Genomic DNA, 26670 nt, shown 5'->3' with positions numbered 1-26670 from the left:
AATGACCTGTAATAATTTCCTATCGACAGTTGGGCACTGTTTTCACCTTTCTCCAGTTTATCGGTGGTGTCTAATATTAACTCGTACAGGAGTTGTTTTATCCGCCATCCCAAACGTTTTGTGCTTAACAATAATTTACTTTTAACCATTATTTTTAAAAGTCTGAGAGACTTTACAGAAACATTATCAGAATTGGGCTCAAATACTTCTTCACAGCCTGCACAAAGAAAGTGTTACGATGGTGTAATGAGAATACATATACCTCTCTGCTTGTACACCTTGCTGTAAACAAGTACATTTCATACAGTTTCAACAATAAAGTAAATATACCATATAAAACAAAGTAATAAAAATCTTTTATTGTAAGCATTTAGGTGTACATGTGGTACTTATGGAATAACACAGTGCACACTTACTTAAAAAAAATTGGAACACTTAAAAAATAAAATTCAATAATCAAAAATAAAATTTACTGAAGTAAATGGTCAGCTCCTTTAGAAAGATTACCAAAAATGTCTACAATATAAAGCAGATTTTTCAATAAGACATCCAATTCAATAGAGTGTGTAGAGAACAAAGTCTGAGTGTTACTTCGTGAGCATCTCACCTCGTTTCACTGACAAAAGAAATTGTTAAAATGATGCGAATGGTGTTATGAAGAAAAAGCACGCCCCAACTGCTCCCATCACCTCCACAAGCTCACTACGGACCCACCGTTTAACCCACGAGGTCTGATCAAAGAGTAGCAACTGTTAATATTGGCAGACTGTTAGCTGAATCAGTAAGTACTACAGCAACAAAGGACATCTACGAAACGACTCATTAGTAACCACGTACTGACAATACTATATATGACGAGGCTGGACAGCATTTACAAAAAATTCCTCAGATACATATACAGCTGTTTTAATGACAACTGTACTGCAGAAATATTCTCAAGTGACAGGGTGTAGACTGCGCAAAATTCTACACACTGTATTCAGCTCACTTCTACGATTGTGTGTTAACGCAATAAACAAATGACAACCTACATTCAGCTCCTTAAAAATAGAAATAAAAAAAAATTAAATAAAATGAGAGAGGCGGCAGAGGAACATGCTCGTCGAAACACTTATACGAGAAGGAAGAGGGGGCAGCATGGAGGGGTGGGGGTGGCGGCAACAGTTCAAACACTCCACTGTCTCCACATAAACATGATAAAAGTCACCTACGAGGTACTTTCAAATTATAAAGGTGGCAAGGGTAAAATACAGGGAGCGAAAGGCTATTAACAGTTTGTACAGAAACCAGATGGCAGTTATAAGAGTCGAGGGGCATGAAAGGGAAGCAGTGGTTGGGAAGGGAGTGAGACAGGGTTGTAGCCTCTCCCTGATGTTATTCAATCTTTATACTGAGCAGGCAGTAAAGGAAACAATAGAAAAATTCGGAGTAGGTATTAAAATCCATGGAGAAGAAATAAAAACTTTGAGGTTCGCCGATGACATTGTAATTCTGTCAGACACAGCAAAGGACTTGCAAGAGCAGTTGAACGGAATGGACAGTGTCTTGAAAGGATGGTATAAGATGAACATCAACAAAAGCAAAATGAGGATAATGGAATGTAGTCGAATTAAATGGGGTGATGCTGAGGGAATTAGATTAGGAAATGAGACACTTAAAGTAGTAAAGGAGTTTTGCTATTTGGGGAGCAAATTAACTGATGATGGTCGAAGTAGAGAGGATATAAAATGTAGACTGACAATGGCAAGGAATGCGTTTCTGAAGAAAGAAATTTGTTAACATCGAGTATAGATTTAAGTGTCAGGAAGTCATTTCTGAAAGTATTTGTATGGAGTGTAGCCATGTGCGGAAGTGAAAAGTGGACGATAAATAGTTTGGACAAGAGGAGAATAGAAGCTTTTGAAATTTGGTGCTACAGAAGAATCCTGAAGATTAGATGGGTAGATCACATAACTAATGAGGAGGTATTGAACAGAATTGGGGAGGAGTTTATGGCACACCTTGACAAGAACAAGGGACCAGTTGGTAGAACATGTTCTGAGGCATCAAGGGATCACAAATTTAGCATTGGAGGGCAGCGTAGAGGGTAAAAATCGTAGAGGGAGACCAAGAGATGAATACACTAAGCAGACTCAGAAGGATGTAGGTTGCAGTAAGTACTGGGAGATGAAGAAACTTGCACAGGATAGAGTAGCATGGAGAGCTGCATCAAACCAGTCTCAGGACTGAAGACCACAACAACAACAACAACAACAACATGAGGTACGTGTGGACTGCAGACACAAATTGTCATAAACACAGAAATCTCGATATAATATCAATTTATAATGTGGCTTAAAATTCAGGACACTTAACTTACGAACAATAACCGATACTTTACACTCAGTATTTCCTTTCAAATAAATAATAGGGGCTGCAGTGTCTCTCTGAAGCACACTCACATTAACTCCACGGCACCAGTAAAATGTTTTCCTCTATAATGACTTCTTCTAGTAATCTGACATGCAACTATACAAATTTGTCCTGTATAGATTTAGTAACAAAAAATATAACAATAATGAAATGAAGTGGATGTCACGGTACTTCCGAGAATACATGAATGTGACATTCAGGAAAACGATTTTAAAAGACTGACTGCACCACCTAACACTGACAGAGAGAATTGGCCCGTCATCTCACCGGTTAATTTCTGGGGAGGATTGCCTCGTATCTGTACGGAACTTCTTTATCTACCGCAGTATCAGATATCGTGCGGATTGCTAAGTGTGGAAATCCGTAGGTGAGCTTTTCCTAATCGCGTTACAGGAGAGCAAACTGCACTATTGCCGCCATCTAGTCTGTAGTCTACATCCTGCCAAACACGGGAGTGACATCTGTGCCAATTATCCCACTTCCGAGCGTCGGAGAAAAAGTTGCGCCTATTTGAGATTTCTTTTACGGATCTAGGCATTTTAGAGTTTTTCACTTTCTTTATGTACACACACTAGGATTCAGTTCATAAATTCCTTGTGTAATCAATTGAAGGTGTAACTACCATTCTACGAATTGTTCTCCATTTTATGAGTTTGGGTTTTACAGGAAAATCAGAACTACTTCAATTTTACGTCTCCTTATTTTCCAGGCAAAGCACTGGTCATGCTAGTCTGGGTAAATAATCCTGAAGAAATCCTCCTTTCGTTTTCAGCATGCAAACTGTCAGTATGTGGATCACCTCTGTCACAGTACTCTTAATTTGCAATCTGTGTATGTAGTCTATCTGGTACAAGAGTCTGCAAGTTTTATAAAACACAATGTGTGTGTGTTCCCACTCTCCAGTGTCGTAAAAAAAGGGTGCAGTCATGGTCTTACTGCCACACTGAGTCCTATCTGATTTATTCATATGACTTCTTGATTTAAGGTGACAGGACAGTCAGTCATACGTCCTTCCAATCTTGTCATTTTTTATCTCTCTCTCTCTCTCTCTCTCTCTCTCTCTCTCTCACACACACACACACACACACACACACACACACACACACACACACACACATTCTGTAACAATGACACTACAATGATGTTTCATGCTATATGAGAAGAGAGCATTGTGAAGTTCTGTTCATTTGTATAGAACGAGACAGGTGAGTAAGGTTATCAATTACAGAACACAGTAATAAACTGGCAAATGGCAAAGATTGTATAACGGCCCAGAAGAGCAGAATGACAAGTGAGTGAATATGCACTACGTCCTGTATTAGATAGACACCTACAATACGATTCACGATAGCACACCGAGTGAGTAAGAATACTTTGCTATACTCCTGACTGCTCCTTTTGGAACTCTCATTTATACGGCCACCTACTGATCGACATCTTATCTGTAAGATGAATAGTCAGTTCAGGATTCCCACTATTCCTATTTTACTCGTAACTTCTGTACAGTCTCATTACTCGACTGACGGAAAGAAGGAGAGAGTCAAAAACCTTTTTCGTACGAGCTGAACTGTTTGCGGAATATTAAGAGGCTCGTGTCAGAATGCGCATTTCGAACGAGCTGAAAACAATCTAACACGAGAAAGTGAATACACCTACCAGACACTACATTAATTTAGATATTCTATTTCACTTGTTCTCCGTTCGCTCGAAGAATTTTAAATCGACTGCAAACGTCTGACACAAAAAATAAAAATAATGTTTACGAGGACAATCACACCCAAAAATAAAAGTGAAAGTACGTAAAAGAAGGTGGCTTCACTACACTGTCTACACATCGAGAACCGTAAAAAGAAATGAGAAAAATAACAGGTGGATAAGCAGACCTGGAAGTGGTAGCTACAGTGTTAGTACCGAGTGGAGTGCAGAGCAAAGAAAGCACACTTTGACCAGACCGAGTACACCGTGCGTGCGACAGGAGAGCAGAGCGATGCCTACGTCGGGACGCCGGGGCGCCTGTGCCGCGGTCCGCTGCTGCGCCTGCGGGGGCGGGGGCGGCCGCGCCCGCTCGTCCAGCAGCGGAGGCAGCAGGGCCGAGGGCGTCGGAGGCACCGGCCGCGCCAGCTGCTGCTCCAGGGACGGCACGGTCACCGCGGAGGCGGAGGTCGGGGGGAGGGGAGCCGCGGGGGGCGCCCGGCCGCAGCCGCCTCCGGCCGCGCCCGCGCCGCCCGACGCGCAGCCCGCGTTCTGCAGCAGCTGCTTCAGCAGCACGTTCTGCGAGTCGTCCGCGGGGCGCACCTGTGGCAACCCCGCTGTAGCTGTCGCCGTCCGAACGAGACGAGAGGGACGGGTGGCCCGTTCCGCAGCTACCTCTGAAAATACTCTGCCTCTCCTTGGGAGCGGACCCCGTTCCCGTCCCTCTGCGAGGCAGAGTACATCGAAAACTGGCTCCTCTCGCCGGCTGAACGTGCGGCTACTTCGAAACCGTGCGCTCGACCTGACCTCCCGACGTGACACTGTATGTACTTTTTCAGATACGAATGTAGAAGTGAGAATACAAATTGCGCACCTAGTCTGGAAATATACCTGTACGTCGGTCGAATAGCTTTACGAGGTGAGAGTTCGACACTACAGAATTAAAAAAACTTCCGTTACTGGTGAGTAATAATTAAAAAGCCGTACTAAATTAAAGTGTTACCCGTATTAGGCCCGTATTGTAAATGAGGGCAGACACTACACATTAAAATCACTAGAACACGTGCCCTCCCATAAAAACCAAATAGTAAAGCAACACAAAGAGGTGGTGACAGAAACAAAACGTTAATTGAAATCTGGGACTGAGAGATAGGTAAAAAAACGAGTGTCCGTTATAAAGTATTCGAATAAAGTCGACAGAGGTAATTCCGACTAGTGTATCGGGGAAACACGGAACCTAAGGAAAATAACATGCGGTACAAACAATGTATAGAAAAAGGTAGTGGACACAATAATTAAGAATCACACAGAAAATGCAGACAAACTGAGACAGTAAAGATGAGGAAAGAAAAGCGGCAGACTCAAGTGTGATGTCGGTGAGGCACTCCTCCAGTTTCCTTCTTCTCTGCTGTAATCAGTCAATGGAAACAGCAGTGCTTAGCTCAATATTCACAGCTGTTCTCGTTATGCACCTCTCACTATAGTAACTGACTGTAAAACCTAGAGTTTTTATATGGTGGCTCAGCTTGTAAGTAAACTGTATGACTGTCAAGCAAGAGAAATTGCTGGATGGAATAAATACAATATGGACAGAGCAAATCGTTAGTCACCACACAGAAGTGGTCTCGAATTGCAGAAATGTATAGTGAAAACTTTCAAACGAGGTCTTTCCCCTGAAATAGAAACCACACAAATGCAACTCTCAAATGTGGGTATTGTCTCCCAGTTCCAGCACCCTGAGGCAGTGCCCACATATGTGTGAGTTGTGTGTAGTTTCTATTTCGGAAAAAGGCCCTTGTCCGGAAGATTAATATTTTAACTGGTCCCCCCCCCCCCACTGTTTCTGTATGCGACTCAGTGTCCCCTTTATGCAGTTAGTACCAATTTATCATTTCCACGATGTTATTGTGTGTCTATGAAGTAATTTAAATACGCAAAAAATATGCAGCACTACTACTACTATTGACATTTTTTCCTATATCTGTTTAAGGATTCAGCTTTCATGTTATTACAGTAATTACAAGTATTTTAGAGTGCAGTATTTGCAGAATTTTTGTTGTGGAAACTCTATAGTTTCCTTCATTTCTGCACTTCAGAATAAATTATGAGAAGACACTGATAAAAAAAAATGAAGATTACAGGCAATGTGCATGTAACACGATTTTTAAGTACACATTTGGAAAATATACATAATTAACACAGTACGACTGCTCACATTCCTTATTATCAGGGCAGATGGGGAACTGGAAATGTGAAGAAAGACTTACCATTAACTGCATCAAACTGCCATTGCCACTGACATGGGGAAAGCCCCAGACCCAGCAACCAACTCGGCTCACATTTGGTAGGTCACTTATGAACCACGTCAAAAATAATTTGTGAAAAAGACTTAGGTAGATAAATGGTGGTATAGGTGCTTAAGCAATAGTTGTAAGAGTTTCTTTTCCAGACAAGGGTGGGACACGTATTTTAAGAGTTCTCCATTTTTGTAGTACACAAACAACCTGCCAAACATCAGCCGAATCAGCTGACCGTGGTCCGAAGCCGCTCCCTTGTGAAAAATTTAAGAAAAGTGTGAAATTTACATGTACATATATTACACAACTACTTACCAATGACTGTGATTGGAACACTAACAGACTACGTCTCAAGAAATATAAAAGACAAACGTTCTGTTTTCAAAACTATGACCCATGCCTCAAAAGTGAGGTGAAGCACAAGAATCTGAACTGCTACAGGAGGAAGTTGTTTGCAGCCACAGATGCCTGAATCTCGGTGCAATCGGAAGCTCGAGTAAACCACTGGTACTCCTCTGACACCCAATCTTGCTAACATACTCAAAAGCTATTGACCTTTCAAGAAATTCAGTGGAGTTGAACATACGTGGGCATAAAATGAACTCTACTGTAAAAAATACACTGTTGTCCATTAGACTGTAACACCAAGAAGTGTAGCGAATAACAAAATTCTACTATAAAAAACAGTCACAGCGTGCAAAATGCTTTTTATTAACTCTAGAATGACACACTTCACCTGGACAGTGTGTCATCAGGTTACCTCAAAATATGAGGACAATAACATTACATTCTGTGTGGTCCTATTCCAGACTGCCATAAAAGCAAAATAAACTCGAATAACCGATCGAGTAAAATTATATAGAGGAACATTAAGTAGCTCGTGTTGAAAAAAATCAGAAATTTTCTGTCAAAAGCAAAGTCAAGAAGGCATGATATCGAATAAAATGTACTAAAAGGCAACCTATACAGAAAAAAATATTAAAAATTAATGAAATAAAATCGCCGGGATCAGGCACGAGCAGAGAACGAAGGAGAAACCGAAAAATGGATATTAGGGAATGTGTCCTATGCCACAGCTAAACTCTTCTGTGGTCAAAATATAAGAACAGTGTACACCACCTCTAACAACACCCAATATCAATACAATCATAATGAGTGCCCCCATAATGATAATTATGCTGCTCTGGTATATATATGCTCACCTACTATGAATGTCAAGCAGCTTATATTGGCCCAAAGGGAAGGGCTTTTAAAACTAGGTTTCAGAAGGACATGGAACTTAGGGGTTTTGCTCCATGCTCCCAAAGGATAGAGGCTCAATCCGCTCGAAGAGAGAGAAATTCTTCAACGTTCACACGATATGAAAGATATATTACTCAATAACCAGTTATCAGGCAAAAACCAGGTTCTCTCATGATTTTATGTTTCCCATTTTTAAACAATTTGTTGGTTTTAGCTTTTTATTACCAGCATCTTGGTCACTTGTCATGTGTATGCAGTTGTATTTTATCTTTTTAGCATTGTTACATTTTAGCTATTACATATTTTATTTCATTATTCTTTCACACTGCTTTTGAGAAAAAGGGTTTTCTGTGCCTCTGCACAACGCTTTTGATCTAGCACAATCTGCATTGTGTATATTCCCATATACTCTATTACATTTTTATTTATTTCTTAATTTATCCATTACTATTTTAATTTTATGCCCACTGTTATTACACTGCACACTCGAAGGCAGTGCCACGTGGCAACTGTCATTACTACTAGCCCAATATTTTGCACGACCTCCTGTCATTCGTACGTACACACTATACGTGTACAGACAGGCCTCCGGGGCCGTTTTAGTGTACAGTTACGTGTAGAGTTTGCATACGAGGTCCCGTTCTGCCCTGCTGTGCCTGTCGTGCCTCCGCGAGGTACTACGCTTTTTTCAGTTTCTCCTTTGTCCTCTACTTGTGCCTTATCCCTGTGATTGTATTTCACTGTTGTTTAATATTTGTTTCCATTCAGATTGCCTTTTACTACATTTTATTCGGTGTCTGTCTTCTTGACAAATGCTTTTTGGCAGAAAATTTCTGATATTTCAATGTTACATTATGTTTGTGTATATAATTTTATTCGATTGGATTTTGAAGTTTATTTTGATTTTACAACAATCCAGAAAGGACCACGCCACATTTACTGTAATGTTTTTGTCCCCTTATATTTTCAGATAACCTGAGGATGCCTTATCCGTGCAAAATGAGTCATTCTCGAGTTAATTCAGAACACTGTGCAACCTACAACTGTTTTTTAAATAGTAACAATAGAAGGTTGCTCTGCAACCACACCAACTTGGAATGATATAATTTTTAACAAAATTTTCCTCTTTGTGGGTAAAGAGTACAGTGGGATAGCGTGTACGTCACTCAGTGTCACTCTACATTAGAGTTCACCGACTGAATGGCCGCGAAGTGCCGAAGCACCAGTCTCTCGGCAACTCGTGACTGGACATTTATTTGACGAGTGAGGCACGTTTAAAACATTCTGGTCGAGGCGACAGTCTAACACTTCCAGCAGCGAGGCAGATCGGGACGGCACGAGCAACGTGTCGTCGCAGGTTATCTTCTCGAAAGGTACTGTCACAGAGACCTTGACGGTACAGCACAGTACTTGTTAAAAATTTAATGGCCAGCACAAAAATTACTGGCTACGCGAAATGAAGGTGAACATGTCATCTAGCCAGCAGCACCCAGTGCCGTCACACTGGGTACTTCTATTGCCACGTACCGGCCCATTTCCCTACTCGAGGTACATGACGTAACTGTATGATCCTCGACGCCCGAGTGATCGAAATGCACATCGCGTCGAGCACTTGTACCTCTCGCGCGGTATAAAATACGGCTCTCCTGAACTCGTCAATTCGATACTCGCACGCTGTGCCTTTTTTATGTCTGTCACACACCGTCTTCACTAGGTTGCAATTTTGTATGCAGTCTTCACTGTGTTACAAGTTTAATTGCCAGCTGTGTACTAGTACAATATACATCACTCACACATTTCCTACAAAGAATTTGAGTTAAGCAATTGTTAATTTGCTAATGAGATCAAAATTATATAACACACAATATCCCCACTATCACTTCAACCGTAAAAGATGCAAAGTTACAGAACAGTTCAACTTTGCTTCCCTCCTCCCCCTTTCATAACACAGATATATGTTTGAGGTGAATTTTTTGACTGGAACTGTGTCCCGAGTTCTGTAGTATCACACTGGGTTTAAGGAGAACATTCCCGTGTGTTTCTGTCATCGTTCGTAATGGAACACTTTTTATGGGACTGTTCAGCTGTGTACATTTTCCATTAAAAAGAATGTAAATATTTCTCTCATTTTTAACATGTTTACACTGAACCAATCCTACTAACTGAGACAATACTTACGCTAATAAGAAACTCAGATTGTTGAACATTTACAAGTGAGAATTAATGACATTTTTCCTTAAGCACTCCGGCACCTCAATTTGAATTGCTCGAACATGTGAAGACGTCAGTCCCCCAGTATTTTATGACCAAACAGTATTAACGGTGTTGTCGTTGTGGTCTGCAAGCTGTCTCGTGCAATTTATCTCGACATAACTACTGCCCTCTAAACCTACTGTAATTCCTTAATGCCTCCGGGTGTGCCATTATCTTTATTTTAGTTGAATTGTAACTAAAAGCTCTTCCCTTCCCAATTCAACTTAATACCTCTAAATCAGTAACTCAATCTACCCACCCAATCTTCAGCATTCTTTGGTAAAACAGTATTTCTAAAGCTTCTATTCTCCTTTTCTCAGTACTTTTTATTGTCCACCTTTTACTTCTATATGAGGCTACACACCAGATAAAAACTTTCAAAAAATTGTGCCAAAACATTTAAACTTATATACCAATCTGCATTTGCTGTCCAAATAGCAAAACTGATCTGCCACTTTTAGTGTTCCACTTCCTGATCTAATTCCCACAGCATCACATTATTTAACTCCCTCAGCATCACCTTATTTAACTACAATCCATCACGCTTGTTTTACTTTTGTTGTCGATCATCTTATATCTTCTTTTCAAGATATCATCCATTCTCTATACAGATTGAACAATATGGGGAACAGCCTATAACTCTTTCTCACTCCCTTCTCAACCATTGCTACCTCTTCACATCCTCCGAGTCTTACAAATGTAGTCCGGTTCCTGTAAAAGTTGTAGATAATCTTTCGCTCTCCGTACTTTATTCAGAATTTCAACTGATACAGATGTAGGTCTGCATTTGTTTAACTTGCCCTGCACGTTCCTATATTTCTTCAGAAACCAAACTCATAATCGACGAGGTCGGCAGCTCTTCATCTCCAAGATTGGTCTCTTCAAACAAACTTTTCCATTCTTCTGTAAATGATGTATGTCGGTATTTTACAACTGTGACTTATTTAGCTGACGGTTCAGTGATAACCACATACGTATTAGCTACTAGAGAATCCCTCTTTCAGTATCGTGTCAAATTGTTCTCGCATATCCTATCTCCGATTTCACCTTCATCTCCCTCCTCTTCCCTTTGCTGAATGTCTTTAAATAGTATTAACTAGTAACAAAAGCTGTGGTTTTGAGAACTGTTCATTATTTTCTCGTCGACACGAGAAACCGAAACTCTACCTAAGGAATACGACTACACACATTCTCGAACAGCCACGCCCTTACGTGCAGTGCAACACACTCGCCTTACCCCCGGGTGGTACTTGCAGCTGGGTGGCGGTTGTCCAGAGTGAGGCTCCGCCTTCGGCTGGTAGAGGAGCTGCTGCTGCGGCTGCGGGGGCGGCTGGTGGTGGGGGTGTTGGTGGGGAAGGTGCGGCACCTGCGACACCAGCCGGTCCACATCCGCCGGCTCCGTCTTCACCGTCACTGCGGGCGGGTACTGCCGAACATAGAGAGGGCGGTCCTGCCATACGAACGCTCGGGCTACTGTTACAGTCTGATGAGCGACTGTGTTCTACGACAGACACCGTCGCTAGTGTGAGTCGGACTTACCGTCGTGTTTCACTACCTAGTAGACAATCGACTATATAACTAAAAATGTACATGTTTGTACAAAATCTTAACTCTCTGACAGTTCTTCGCCGATTGCTTGGAATTTTTGACATAATGCTGCATTCAAATACGCACATATTTTTATATACCTACCAGAGCGCCACCTTAGAACATCTAAATATATGGCATACATAAACAGGAAACATTGTTACCAAAGTTCTTGACCAATTTACATCAAATTTCTACAGGACACTCTAATAAACATCCATATGGACTTAGGCTATATATTTTTAAACAATAATGTACAGGTTTTCTGTTAACCAAATGCCAGAAAGAAAATGTTGTGCTGTGCTCCGCGGTGAAAATGTGCGGTTTTGTTTTCTTCCTCATAGTAGGTTTTAACTATGGCAGCAGGGTGCTTAAATCATGAGAAAAATTGTTTCACCCGTACATATTCTTTTGCATTATGTTCACACAAAAACTGACTACATTACAATGTGCTGTTTTGTTTCTTCATTGTAGTCTATTTCCATAGAAAACAGAAATGTATTTATGGCTTATGAGCTTAGATTAAAAAACTGTGAAGGATTCTGAATTTGCGATAACAATAAACAAAGTTCAAGATCGGAGAGAAAGTTGGAGTAGATGGACAGAGGCAGAAAATGGGGCGGGACAATATGGAGAAAGGGGGAGGGGGGGGGGGGGGAAATCAGAAAGTATATCGAATTCCCACGCATATTTAGCAACTGCGAAGGAATGCTGGGTTCAACGGTTTTGGAATAAAAATGATACTCTTTCCTTCATGGGGGACCACAGTCATACAGAACTTTCTGAAAGAAATTTCTGTCATTTGGTCGTTAACTGTTCATTTATTTTACATTATCATGATTTCAGCTTGCGAGCCATTCTCCAGTACAAGTTGAAACATTAAAATATATGTGACCTGTCTGTCACATGTCGTCGTCGCAAAAACATGTTTCTGGTCTTATAAACCAGTCATCGTATCACGTATAGAAGATACATAGTACGGCTGACACTGTGCACAGTGAAAAAGCATTAACACAGTATGACATAATTAACAGTCAGTATATTTCTGTGACCTGTATTTGTCACATTTATTCATAAAGTGACATTAACATATAAGATACATCGATATGTTAACGTCAGTTCACAAATAGACATGACAAATGGAGACTGTAGGAATATACTGAGAGTTAAATATATAATACTGTGAATTAATGGTTTTTCACTGCGTACAATGTCAGCCATAATATGTATCTTCAATACACATGGTGTCCCATTTATTTTGACCACACTAAATAACTGTTTGTCCAGATGCAAATTACAAAATGTTTCAAGCAAATGTTCTTTAGCCGTCAGGGGGGACATCAATCAGCACGATTACCTTCGTTGTAGCTTTGCTTTTTACAAAGATATGAACAGCGGTATGACTTTTTAAAATAGCACCCTGTATCTTTTATTCACTAATTCCTTTCCTATCCTAAGGATATATTCAGAAATTTATCACAGTGTACCATTCACTGAAACACAACATTATTAATTACATAACACAACATTGACATTGTTGCTCCAAGCACTTCGTGCACGTACTCGGGGTAATAGAAGACATCCATGTGCTGACATTGACATAGGACAAATGTAAACATAAGTAGAATGCACACCCGTTATTCCGTCAACCATCGTCAGTTGTAGAGTTGTGTGAGTAGAATGTACACCAACAAAGAGAAGGTATGGGTACATTTAGTACAGTAGTTTAGGCCTTTTAAATAATGTTGTGTTGAGTCGGAATACAGTAAAGGCTGTCCTTACTACAAACTGCATCAACATAAAGCTTCTTTTATTGTTATTGTTGAAGGTAGGCGAAATGCTACGCAGGTGGCAGAACTGTACAGAGAGCGATATCCTGACAAGAAACCACCTTCCCGACTGATGTTTTCTCGTCTTGTGATGTTTCGGGAAACGGGAAGTTTCGACTCACGACAACGCGATCCCACATGTGAGCACACAACAGCTCGAACACGAGTTTGGCATTCCTAAAACCAGTGTACATAGGATTGTTACACATCACCGGTTCGATCCTTACCGTGTACACCTACATTGAGAATTGCACGGGAATGATTTCCAGACTCGTGTACAGTTCTGTCAGTGGGCACAGCAGCAAATCCTCACCAACCCGAACTTCTTCTCCAATCTTCTATTTACCAACGAATGTTCCTTCTCAATCAAATGTCAGGTAAATACAAGGAACACGCATTACTGGTCCAGCGACAACCCACGATGGCTTAGACAGGCGAAACATCAGCATCAATGGAGAGTTAATGTCTCGTGAAGGATGCTTGGAACTACAATTATTGGCCCTTATTTCATCAACGGTAGTCTAAATGGTACAGCGTATGCCAACTTCCTAAGATGAATTCTTCCTCTTCTTCTGGTGAAGTGCCACTAAGAAGCAGAATGCTTATCTGGTATCAACACGATGCATGTCCAGCATATAATGCCATGCATGCACGTCATGTTCTGAATCGAAGGTATCCTGCCAGACGGATTGGTCGAGGAGGAACAGTTACTTGGCCTGCTAGGTCTCCTGATTTAAACCCTCTGGACTTTTTTCTTTGGGGATGCATTAAAGATGTTGTCTATCACGATATTCCAACAACTTCAGAGGACGTGCAGGAACGCATCGTGCTTGCTTATAATTCTCTTCAGCAAGCATCACTGGAAGCAGTAAATAATTATTTCATTCAACAAGTGCAACAGTGTATCGGTGTCCAGGGTCACCACTTTTGAGAACCTTTGAATGATCTACTCCTTGGCAATGGTACAGGAGAGTCAAAGTTAATTTTGTGTTATGTTTTTACTTGGTTTTCATTTGTTTTCCGAGAACTCCAGCAAGTGGACAAGTATGTGATCCTAGGCTCAAAGTCAATGTTGTTTTATGTAATTAATAATGTTGTGTTTCAGTGAATGGTACACTGCGGCACATTTTTGAATAGGTCTTTTGGAGAGGACATGAATTACCGAATAAAAAATACAGGGTACTATTTAAAAAAAAGCAAAGCTACAACGAAGGCAATCGTGCTGATTGATGTCCCCCTGATGGCTAAAGAACATTTGCTTGAAACAATTTGCATCTTGACAAACTATTATTTAGTTTCCCTCTATATTGAACTTCAAACTCCCCTGAATAATTTGTCACACTGTCTTGTCAAGTGGAGGGGCGGGCAGTAAACCTAAATATCCCCCCACCCCCCCGCGAAACATTTATCCCTCTAATTTCCCCCAGGCAGCTTAATTCCCCCTAAATTTACGAGGAAATCCCCCAACTTGGCAATACTTCCTTGTAGAAAGAACAACGCTAATCACTTTGCTAGGAACGACTGTCGACTACTCCTTGTCCACAATAATTTTACGATTGCACTGATGCTACCAGAAGTGGAGGAAATTGGCACCGATTGAAAGATATTCATTTGTCTCCAAAAGCTGCCAACGATAAGTTCCTTACTTCCTCGTAGATACGAAGTGCGAGCTACGCCTACTGCCGCTCCCGACAGCCACCGCATGAATCTTCCAAGTTAACATAGACGAGTAGCAGCCGTACATTGTCATCCACCGATATATCGAAAGGGCAGGATTTTCAAATAGTAAGGAAAGTATTGAAACTGCTCTGAAAATTGTGAGATCGGTCTTCACAGTTGGGAGATCGGGAGGAAGAAGGAAAAATCGGGAGTCTCCCGCTTAAATCGGGAGAGTTGGCCTGTCTGTCTACTCATTAAGAGACGTAATCTTATGTTTAGAATTTAACGCACTACAACAAGTATTACATTTAGAAACAGTGTGTTTGTCCTTAGCCAGCATAACTTGACAGTCTACAGATACACAGAGTATATTCTTACAGCATACGGGAACGAGAGCGCTTAGCGATTTCCGCCAAACTTTCCACACAATTTCAAAATTTACAAAATTCTTTTCTCGCTTGCAACAGCCACGAAATGATGAAAAGAAAGAAGTTTATCACTTATTACATTCTCGCCGTTCACACAGTTGAACTTCGGCATCAGATACGGTGACATTTATTATTTTTTACTACCGACAATATTTGCCGAAAGTATCTACACACGGCGTGTCCCATGAGAAACGGTCAATATTCAGAGATATTACAAGAACGATGGTTCAGAGCAAAAAGGTCCGGAAAATATGGGCTCTAAACTGTATACATTAAGAGCTATGAGCACTTGGTCAGTAGAAGAGATGTGTTTCACATCAGCAAAGGTGAGCAAGTCCTCATGGCTCTTAAGGTATGCTTTTTAGAGCCCTTTTTCACTAGATTATTTATTTATTTATTTATATTATTATTATCACTTACATCACAGAAGTTTAATATTAAATGTTAACTCATTTGTAAAGTAATAAGATGTCTGAAGATGTTCTACACAAGGCAGTTCAACTTTTTAAAGAATCGGTGGTTTACTGGTCCTATACATGACGTATCTCAGATTTTCGTAGGTGGCTGAAAGAAAATTTTAATCCCGTGTCTGCTTAAGATGTGTACAATTTACTCAATATTCCTTTATATAAGAGGAGGCGTGCTGTTTGTTGATATTGTGTTGTATTGTGCCAACAACTTTGACTAAAGGATTCACTCTGCAATGGGTGGAAGTAGGCACCTGATATTTAGAGACTGTACAGAAGTATGTCCTGTACAGTACACAACACTACATGATTTACATCTGTACAAGTCAGTTACCTTTATGGCAGTTGGTCGTTTTACTAACGAGGATAACAGTGGATCCTGTCATTATGTAAGTAGGCTGTTTATGTTTTCTTATTGGCAACGTTACGTAGTGCTCAATATGAAAATCACTGGCTGTGCTGTGTGCAGTCTGTGGCTGCTTTGCATTGTTGTAATACTCGCCATTGTAGTGTTAGGCAGCTGGCTGTGAACAGCGCGTAGCGTTGCACAGTTGGAGGTGAGCTGCCAGCAGTGGTGGATGTGGGCAGAGAGATGGCGGAGGTTTGTAATTTGTCATGAACTGCTATATTTATATATGATGATATCAAGGTAAATACATTGTTCGTTCTCTATTAATATCTTTCATTTGCTAACTATCCCTATCAGTAGTTAGTGCCTTCAGTAGTTTGAATCTTTTATTTAGCTGGCAGTAGTGGCGCTCGCGGTATTGCAGTAGCTTGAGTAGCGAAGATTTTTGTGAGGTAAGTGATTTCTGGAAGATATAGTTTAATGTTAGTCAGGGCCATTCTTTTGTAGGGATTCTTGAAAGTCAGACTGCGTTGCGCTAACAAAATATTGTGTGTCAGTTTAAGCACAGTCATGTATAAATTCTTCAAAGGGGACGTTTCATATGGCGACCCTGCCAGGATACCTCACTGGAATCTTCTGATTTTTTCTTGTAGTTTGTGTATTTAGTGTAGCTTTTGTTTATTGCTAGTGCGTAATTGTAGAGAGAATCTCCTTTGTAGTTGTAGCCTTTCATTGTTGTACAGTAAAACAGTTGTGGCATGCATGTAGATTTGCACCAAGTATTTCGCAGCTACGCTTGCAATTAACTAGATATCATTTTCAGTGCTATGTTAATGTGTTCTCCTATTTTTGCACTTCAAATTGTGCTTTTCTGTGTTATCGTGTGAAATATTGTGACAATTATGGCGTGTGAAAAACGTAACACTAGGCTCCAAACTAAACTGAGAAATAATAGTGACGACGAGCGTAGCTTATCAGCGCCGCAGAGTAATGAATTAACTAATGTTCAAAGTAGTAATTTGGTAACTGTGCACAGGGAAATGGAGCGGGCGTCAAACAATGGCGTGGACAGTGAAACAATTAGTGAAGAGGGAAGCATTATCGATCGATCGGTCGGCAACAGCTCGCCTCAGGAAGCCGAAATGACATGACACGATCTCGCAAATACTGTAGATTCAGGTTTTGGATCCTCACCGTTTTCTCAAATAAGTCAAGACACATTTTCTGCTTGTCAAAATGTGAATGTTTCCGGTGTAAATTCACTGCCGAAAAGCACTGAGGAACATGTTTCAGACACCAATGCATTGTTATTACAATTAATACAACAAATGGGACAAACACAGCAAAAGCTTCAAAAGTTAGACACAGTGGAACAAAATCTCAAAAAGTTAGACACAGTGGAACAAAATCTTAAAAAAAGTTAGACACACTGGAACAAAATCAGAGACAAACACAGCAACAGCTTCAAAAGTTAGACTCATTGGAACAAACTCTTGAACAAACGCGTGAAGATTTATCTACTGAGTTACATAACATTGAATCGAAATGTCAAAAAGTCTGTAATGACGTAAAAACTCAAATTTGTGAGCATTTTCAACCTATTTTTTCGCGGCATGAAAAGGCATTACAGAATCACGAAGCAGCCATAAAAGAACTGCAAATTATTGTTCATGAAAATCATGAGACCTTGCAAGCTAAATTTGACTCAGTTGCATCTACCGATTCGGTTACGCAACTTGCAAAAACTCAGGAAAACTTAAAGAACACAGTAGATTCGATTTCAACACAAATGGACAATCTGAAACTTGGTTCAGAAAAACACATTGAGGAAATATGTTCACTATCGGAGAAAGTAGCCGAACTTTCGGATCAGTTCACTAACTTATCTACGAAGGTAGATGATAATCTGAACGACACAAAACCGGTAGTCTTTAATGACACAGAAGAGTGCGAACAAATTAGGAAATTCAAACAAAATCAGAATCAAATTAATACGCAACACCAAAGAGAAATCCGGGAAGTACAAGATCAGCTGACTCAGGTAATACAAGAATTACGTATTTCAGAGAAAACTCGCGCTCCAACACGGGAAGAGGGACTTAGAAATACGGAACAACCACAAAATAATAACACAGGACACTTCGGAAGTTATGAAAGAAATTGGCAAGGTGCACCGAATTTTGAAATGGAACCGCCGAAACGACGTAACAATGACCGATATGCGACTCGCCGACATGATGACTTTGACTATAAGCTGTTCATTACTACACGTAAATTCAAAACATTTAAGAATTCTGGGAACGACATTCATCCACAAGCATGGCTCCATCAATTCTCTCATTGTTTTCCTCCCAACTGGTCATTAGAGCACAGATTAGAATTTATGTGTGGCTACTTAGAGAATGAACCAGCTGTAAGAATGCGGTCGGTCATTCACGATTGCCACAGTGAAGGAGAGTTTTACCATGCCTTCCTCTCAGCATATTGGTCTCAAGCTACACAAGACCATGTAAAACATAGCATCATGATGATGAAACAGTTTGAACAATCTGAATTTTCCAGTCTTGTCAAATATTTTGAAGACATGTTGCATAAGAATCAATATCTTTCAAACCCATACAGCCCCTCAGAACTCATCCGCATTTGCTTACTCAAATTGCCTGAACATTTACGACACATTATTTTAGCAGGACGTTGCAAAGACGACATTGAAGCATTTCAGGGACTGTTACAAGAACTGGAAATTGACACAGACCGTCGCGGGATGCGAAAACAGGAAAACAATCACTACAGGTCACATCCGTCACAATTCCGTGACGACAGAAATAATAACTTGACACGACAAGTCTATTCTCACAACACAAATCGTGACCAAAACAGACACCACCCGTATGACAACCGTTGGCAGAGTAGTAATAACTACAGGGAAAGATCACCTCTCCGTGGTAATGACTATCACAGAGACAATAAGAGAAACAGACAATATGGGAACCAAAATAAATACTATCAAGGGAGACAGAATAACTTTAGACGCAACGGACCATCGCGCAGTTACGATTCAAGGAGAAATTCTCCACCATGTGACCGACAAGAAAGAAACTATGGAATCTACCGACATGACGACAGACGATATGATCGTAACGACAGACCTGAATTGCATCAGAACTGGCGGGATTCAAACAGAGCAGGGCCCTCTCGTCACGGTGAATTTGTAGAAGTTAGGTCTCCAAATCCCAATAACGACGCGCGCCAACAAAGAGACAGACAATGACTCGCACAGCAGGCAGCCGCGTGCGCCCGCTGGCTCCGAGAAAACTAACATTGACGCTAACCTTGAGAAAATTTTTAGCACTCCTCACCGACGTATACCGCATGATAATTCCGTTCAAGTTGAAACTCTGAGTACTAGGAAGAGTAAAGGACTGCACCACGTTTCTCATGTAAAACCGTTTATTGAAAGATAATCTGCTTTTTAACTTTTTCATTGCCATAAAACTTTTCACTTTACATTACTAGTATGCTTGTTAGACTTAGAATCTGTTAACATGCAACAATGTTTGAAGTTAAATATCCAGTCAAGAACCAAGAGAACTTATTTAAACAGAAATTACGAATGCATTGTTATAGTGAACAGACGACACAGTATTGTATTTGTACATTCTTGCTTGTTAGTTGCACGATTACGTAACGACTATCAGGCTTACATACTTAGGACACATACTGGTACTGCTAGTGAGATTTTAATGCAACATTTTGGTTTACTTGAAAATATATTCTGGATTTAAAGTACTTTCTGTGAGATACCAGGTGACACAGTGGTTAGTTTATTTGACAGCTACACGACTATATCACAACGTTACTAATGTGTGACACAATTTACATTGTTGCTTTTGCAGTGTATCTGTTTTATATCTGCACAGTTTTCTGAATTCTTCTAGGAAGAAAAACATGTTTTAGTAGTAACTTTTGTGGTATAGCAACAATGAGACAGCCTTTTTTTTGGCATAACAATACGTTACTGTACAGTACTTTCTTCATCACGCCAATAAGCATAACAACTACGATATCTATACGCAAAGCATTTCACTTTTGTTTATCATGTGGTAAGTACATTGACTTCTGCAGAACTTAGCTTTCGGAGGACGATAACTACGACACTTCCACAGAGATTATGTTGCGACAAGATGCACAGTTTAGCGCTACAGTACACGCATTTGAGTGATCAATCTTATACTTAAAACACTTATTTTTAAATATTTTTTTAATTACAAAGAAAGTTTTCCGTGATACATTTCATTCCATTGCTGTAATTTGTAATACCTGGGAGTATAATTACATTTATCCTCAGGGGGGTACAGCTTACTTTGTGTACCATGTGTGTGGCAACCACAAGGAACCCTAGCTAATATGGTATTTGCTTATACAACTTTACACATCGGTACCATATTTCTCTAACACACAAATTACACAGCTATCTGATCATGTAACTGAGAGATAAACTTTTTATTACATCAGTGACATATGTTTACGCAATTACAGAGTTGGATTACTTCACACTTACAAAATTGTATTTTGTCTGTACTGTGTGAACTGTTCATATTTTTTTTGGAACCATTGTGATACTATGAGAGCTTTGAATGATGTATTTGGTATGGATTCATGATTTTTAAAGTACGTTTGAGGCAGATGACACTTTTGACATGAGCAGAGAATTTTTTTAATTATTGGAGGAAGCTACGACGATTTTGAGATTTGACTGAGGTGTTATGATGTTATTTTTACGATGACGATGTGTATTATGCTGCTGAGGTATGTTTATGATTAATAGGCTGGTGCTATATGAGGAATTTGGTTATGCTATGTATTTATTATGATGAAATATTGAAGTGTCGTCGCAAGATTGACGTGTCGACGAATATATATATGTGTAATAAGGTAAGGAGTAATGAATAGTGATTAGGGACTCTGACTTATGGAAAAGGATGTTGGAAACCAAGAATCGTACTTTAAGAGTTATGAAATGTGTGTAAATGTGTGACTGTATCACAATGCTGACGAATTTTTTTTTTGGATGCTGTTATATTTACAAGATTTTGTTGCTACACATTTGTTACGCAAATTTTCGACCTGTGAAATGTTTATATGAGACTGTCACTGTAGCGGAAACTGCTGTCGTAAATATGTCGGTAAGAAAGGTAAGTGACCGTGACGTAATGCGTTGCGAGCGGCCAGGTGTGCCAGTTGCCTGGAGGAAAAGCCATTATTGCGAGCCCTTTTCAGCGGCACAGGTAGAAAAAAAAAGGGGACGCCATTAACCTCGCTTCTGACATTCCTTTGTAGAAAGCATCGCAAAAACGACACGGTCGAACTTGAAAACATATGATTACACTAGCTCTTAATTTACGATATTTACTGAAATGCCTAATGAAATGACGAGAAATATTTTTACATCTGCACACCTGATTATGACAAGCGTCTTTCTACGAGAGTTGAGAGAATTTCTACTAATTTATGAAATGTCACATGACTATTGAATGATATTTTTATGCTTTGCTTTTCATAGTTGCTTATTTCATTTGATATCTGGTTTCCAGCTGTGTTGCAGCATTGCTTTTATAAAATGAAATGCATTTGCTAGTGTGAACACTTTCTGTCAACAGATCTGTTAAATAATAATTTTGTGATCCACATTCTTCAAAAAAGGAGCACTTGGAAAGGAAAGAACAATAAGAAGGGACTAGTAACAGTAACTGCATACATAATATTCTTTTCAAGTACATGGTAATATTTCTTTTTACAATCAGTTCTTGTGGTGCACCACTTTAATTACATAGATATTAAGATGTGAATATACATTTCCCTTATCTGCATTGTTGTTTTTACTGTAATATTTTTTCTGCTTGAGCTATGTCATGTTTAGGTATAAGTTACTGCTGTTTGCCAGGCGTAGTGTTACTGAATTTGACTTTGTGTTACTCTGCTAAGCCAATTTTACTACTCATTTATTTTTATTGTTGCTGCACATTGGCTCATATTAGTTGTAATGTTGCATTGCTTGGTAATTTAGATTTACTGTAGCTTGCTTTGCAATTTTCCATTTTTTTGGTCATTGTTGTTTGTGTTACTTATTTTGTGCTGCTGCACTGCCTCGTTCCTTAGTTTAGCATCTGAGCTCAGTAGATTTAAGTTAGCTTAAGAGGGGGTAGACTGTATAAGAAACTGACTATGGAGAATAGGTAAAGAATGCATTGCGAAGTTATATGAAAACGATTTGGGCCCAAATGAGTATTGTACAATCAGAAATAATTATTTTGAAAGAAATATGAACAGAATACAGAAAGCAGGCTTAGATAGGACTTTTTGGGAATAATGATGAACAAAGGGAGATCTCCATGCAAATGCAAAATACTGCAGTAAAACAAACCCTGTCCTTTCCCTTTTGTGTTATCCCACTATATGTTTGTGTACCCTTGTGTATTTGTTTTCTTCCTGTCTCTGTGTAGTTTCATAGAATTTTTTCTTCTTTTAATATTAAGCTACATTCACTATGATGAGGAATACTGTTATCCTCGAATATAATTTGCATTAATAATATGTTATTTACTTTGTAAAGATGTTTACACATTATTTATTCTGTTTTGTTTTAATGCTCATGTGTGAAGTTGATGTTTCAATAATTATTCTGATCTTTTATGTGTTTACTTATGTCATAATTCCTGTAACACTGATGTATATGTTATTTCAATTCTTTTGTAAAGCCCGTATTACTACAAAAGTTATCTGTATTATTATGTTTTTAGTGATGTATTTTGTACCTTTGTAATTGTATTCTCATGTTATAAAATTGTAACTGACACCAGTTCATGGTATTATTAACTTGTTAGTTACATTTCACTGCACACGTTTCTGTTGGTCATAGTATATGGACAATATGTGAGAAGTAGGGACTGTTAGTGTTTGCACGTGTGTTAATAATTCAGCAAGGGACTGGATAACAGCACTGTTGGTTCTAAGGACAGTTCCGAAAACTTTGTGAGTGCACAAGTGGTGGTTTATGGACTTTCTGCATTATCCGCAAGACTCTTCAATGGTGATTGTGCACCTGCACAGTCACAACAGATGGCTGCTGGCCATCTCTACAAGGACTACAGTGGGTCTGCATCTTTGATGACTCACCAGTACCATTATCTCTACAAGGACTACAGTGGGTCTACATCTTTGATGATCCATCAATACCATTATTTCTACTAGGACTGCAGTGGGTCTGCACCTCTGGTGGCCCACCAATACCACACTCTCTACCAGGACTCCAGTGGGTCTGCTCTGTGATGACCTACCTACCAATATTCTTCAAAACTTCGAATGACTCTGCTGTGGGTTTGCTCCATTGTGGCGCATTACCTGTCAGCATGTCAAGATTCAGCACTGTCTTTCCGTTGGAAGGACAACACTACTTCTTCAAGACTGTATGGAAATCCACTACTTCTGTGTGCAATTTCTTTTACTAATGAGAAACTGTAACTACTATTATGATGAATGATCAGGACTATCTTTATGGACTGTGAGAAAATTTTAGCTTTTGACCAACATTGTATCAATAAGTGTGTGCATTTTATATCTTTGTTACTGTCATTGTGAAAAATTTTTGTCAAATCTGTATTGGCCAGTGCCCAACACCATTTGTAAAAATTTTTTGTGGGGAGCATGGGGGCTATGTAAGTAGGCTGTTTATGTTTTCTTATTGGCAACGTTACGTAGCGCTCAATATGAAAATCACTGGCTGTGCTGTGTGCAGTCTGTGGCTGCTTTGCATTGTTGTAATACTCGCCATTGTAGTGTTAGGCAGCTGGCTGTGAACAGCGCGTAGCGTTGCGCAGTTGGAGGTGAGCTGCCAGCAGTGGTGGATGTGGGCAGAGAGATGGCGGAGGTTTGTAATTTGTCATGAACTGCTATATTTATATATGATGATATCAAGGTAAATACATTGTTCGTTCTCTATTAATATCTTTCATTTGCTAACTATCCCTATCAGTAGTTAGTGCCTTCAGTAGTTTGAATCTTTTATTTAGCTGGCAGTAGTGGCGCTCGCGGTATTGCAGTAGCTTGAGTAGCGAAGATTTTTGTGAGGTAAGTGATTTCTGGAAGATATAGTTTAATGTTAGTCAGGGCCATTCTTTTGTAGGGATTCTTGAAAGTCAGACTGCGTTGCACTAACAAAATATTGTGTGTCAGTTTAAGCACAGTCATGTATAAATTCTTCAAAGGGGACGTTTCAATAAGATTGGATTTGCATAGAGAATTAATGTGACACGTGCACCGAGAACATTTAATACGACTAATCTCTTGTGAGAGACATGGTGGTCGTATAACTTTCCACGTCTTAGTGACAGCAAAACTGCTTTATTTGGCAAGTGTAGTAAGCTAAGGGCACCACATACATTACTTCATGGATAAGACAATGGTCTCTGCGATCACTTAGAATATTTTAATTTAATTAATTAATTAATTAATTTTGATCCATAAGGTATGTAAGGAGTTATTCAAATGAAGTATCACAACATACAGCGAACAGCACAGAACCGGACAAACACTGACATAACAGTAAAATACACAAACACAGAGTTAGGTTTACACACAACTTATCGTGTCTCGCAGGGTGGCTCAGCAGCGTGATCAGTACTACTTTTAGCAATTAACATTTCAGTAGCAGTGGCTTTCCTTTACAAGAGTGTAGATGCTAGCTATCATAGTATTTCCTTGAAAACTGCTGGGGAACTGAATTTTCTGCCTCCTGAATAAATAATCTCCTTTCAATCCCTAGAGATATTAATAACTGTTCCCCCCCGCCCCCTCCTCCCATTATATTCCTATCAACTAGCAACCAACTGTTTACAAGCAAATAAAGGAAATACTTTTCTTTTACAAAGGATCACACAGCAAATTTAAGAAACAAAATACATCTGAAGGCCACACAGTATACCTGTTTTGGCGAATCCTCTTGCTTGATCGAAGGTTTTGCATAGCTGTGCACGAAAGTGGTCGCCGACTGTTGGTACGACAGTGGGGGTGGCGACGAGTCTTGCAGGTGGTATCGAGGTGACGGTGTCGTCGGCGTCCTTGCGACCGGTGGTGATCTGCTTTGAGTATCAGATAATAAACAGTACATAAATCTCACTAAAGCGGAAATTTTTATGAGGAACTCTGTCCCTGAGAGTTTTTTAGGATGAGAATGAAAAACTAGCACAAATCGTGAGAACATTCATAAGAATATTTATCATCACTCAAAATTTCGGAAATGTAAGAGTTACTAGTTGAAGGAGAAGTATAATTCTGGGTCACAGTAGGGCATCTATACTGTAATAGGGGCAGGGGGCAGAACTCAGTTATCGACAATCTTCACTTGATAATGCTGCTTTAGTTATCTAATTAACTAAATCAAATTTCTGATTCTTTCATGTTCTACATTTTTCTGACCTTTATCAAATTCATGGGCAGTACTTAAAAGCTCTGTTTGATTAGTATATTGTCACTCACTATCTACATATATTCGAAATACAGATCATATTTTCTAACAGTTTCTACTGCTTGTTTTCCTCTACATTTTGATATACTTCACCACTGCCTCCTAGAAGCCTACACTTCGGGGTTCTCAGTGGAACTAGAAGTTTCTTCACAATCCTCTCCCATATTTCAAATTTATCGAGATACACAAAAGCCTACGAGACACAGTGAAAGTGTGACACAGTGTTAAAAATGTGAGGTGACCCAGAAATCTAGCCACAAACTTGCCCTTCCACTGGCGACATACAAAATGTCAGCACCGTAACGTGTCACGACGTGCCGAAGAAATGGGAGACTCATCTGCCGTTTGTGGGTCTGTTCGAGTCCATTAAGATGCCACGTTTGCCATACTGTGCACTGCCCACCACACACGGCGACGTCTCAAAGCTGACATCACGTGGCGTGAAGGCAGGTGCGTGACTGAGGATCACCACGAGTGGGAGCTGGTGCCCCACCCGGGGTAGACGAAGAGAGGCAACACTCCTAGTGCTGTGTCATAACACACACTTTTCAGTGGTTTGTACTCCCTACTGAATCCTGAAAATTCACCCAAATCCATTTGCCGTACCATCCCACTTTCCTACGCCTCGTGGTCTCACTCACTTCTGGGACCGTGTAATGATACGAAATATTAGCACTAGCAATTTGACTCCTGCCACTAGTGCAATCACCGGTAATGACAAATTTCTTTAATTGACTATTATGCCATACATTTCATGTTTTCCACAGGGTTTTGATTCTTGTCGTTATCATTTTATTTCGTACGAGGTGAGCTAGTGCTGCGGCTGGAGGGTTTGTCCTCCGCATTGGTACGGCCTGGCCACTGTAGCATCTGCTGCACAGACCAAAGACGCTGAGAGGAAGAGCTTTGTGACACCTCATAAAAACTGTTAT

General features: G+C 39.9%; 1 protein-coding gene across 1 annotated transcript in view; it reads right to left on the bottom strand.

The window, feature by feature from the left end:
• LOC124718777 (histone-lysine N-methyltransferase 2C-like) overlaps nucleotides 1-26670 on the bottom strand; it is a 434091-nt gene that overhangs the window by 109680 nt on the left and 297741 nt on the right. The window contains exons 55-56 of the mRNA XM_047244388.1: nucleotides 25196-25352; nucleotides 11134-11322 (exon numbers count right to left, since the gene is read on the bottom strand). Of these exons, the coding sequence (XP_047100344.1) occupies nucleotides 11134-11322; nucleotides 25196-25352 (346 nt within the window). The remainder of the gene's footprint in view (nucleotides 1-11133; nucleotides 11323-25195; nucleotides 25353-26670) is intronic.

The sequence above is a fragment of the Schistocerca piceifrons genome, chromosome 10 (assembly GCF_021461385.2).
Source record: "Schistocerca piceifrons isolate TAMUIC-IGC-003096 chromosome 10, iqSchPice1.1, whole genome shotgun sequence".
In the NCBI taxonomy this organism is placed as follows: Eukaryota; Metazoa; Arthropoda; class Insecta; order Orthoptera; family Acrididae; genus Schistocerca; species Schistocerca piceifrons.
This window is presented reverse-complemented; position numbering and strand designations above follow the sequence as displayed.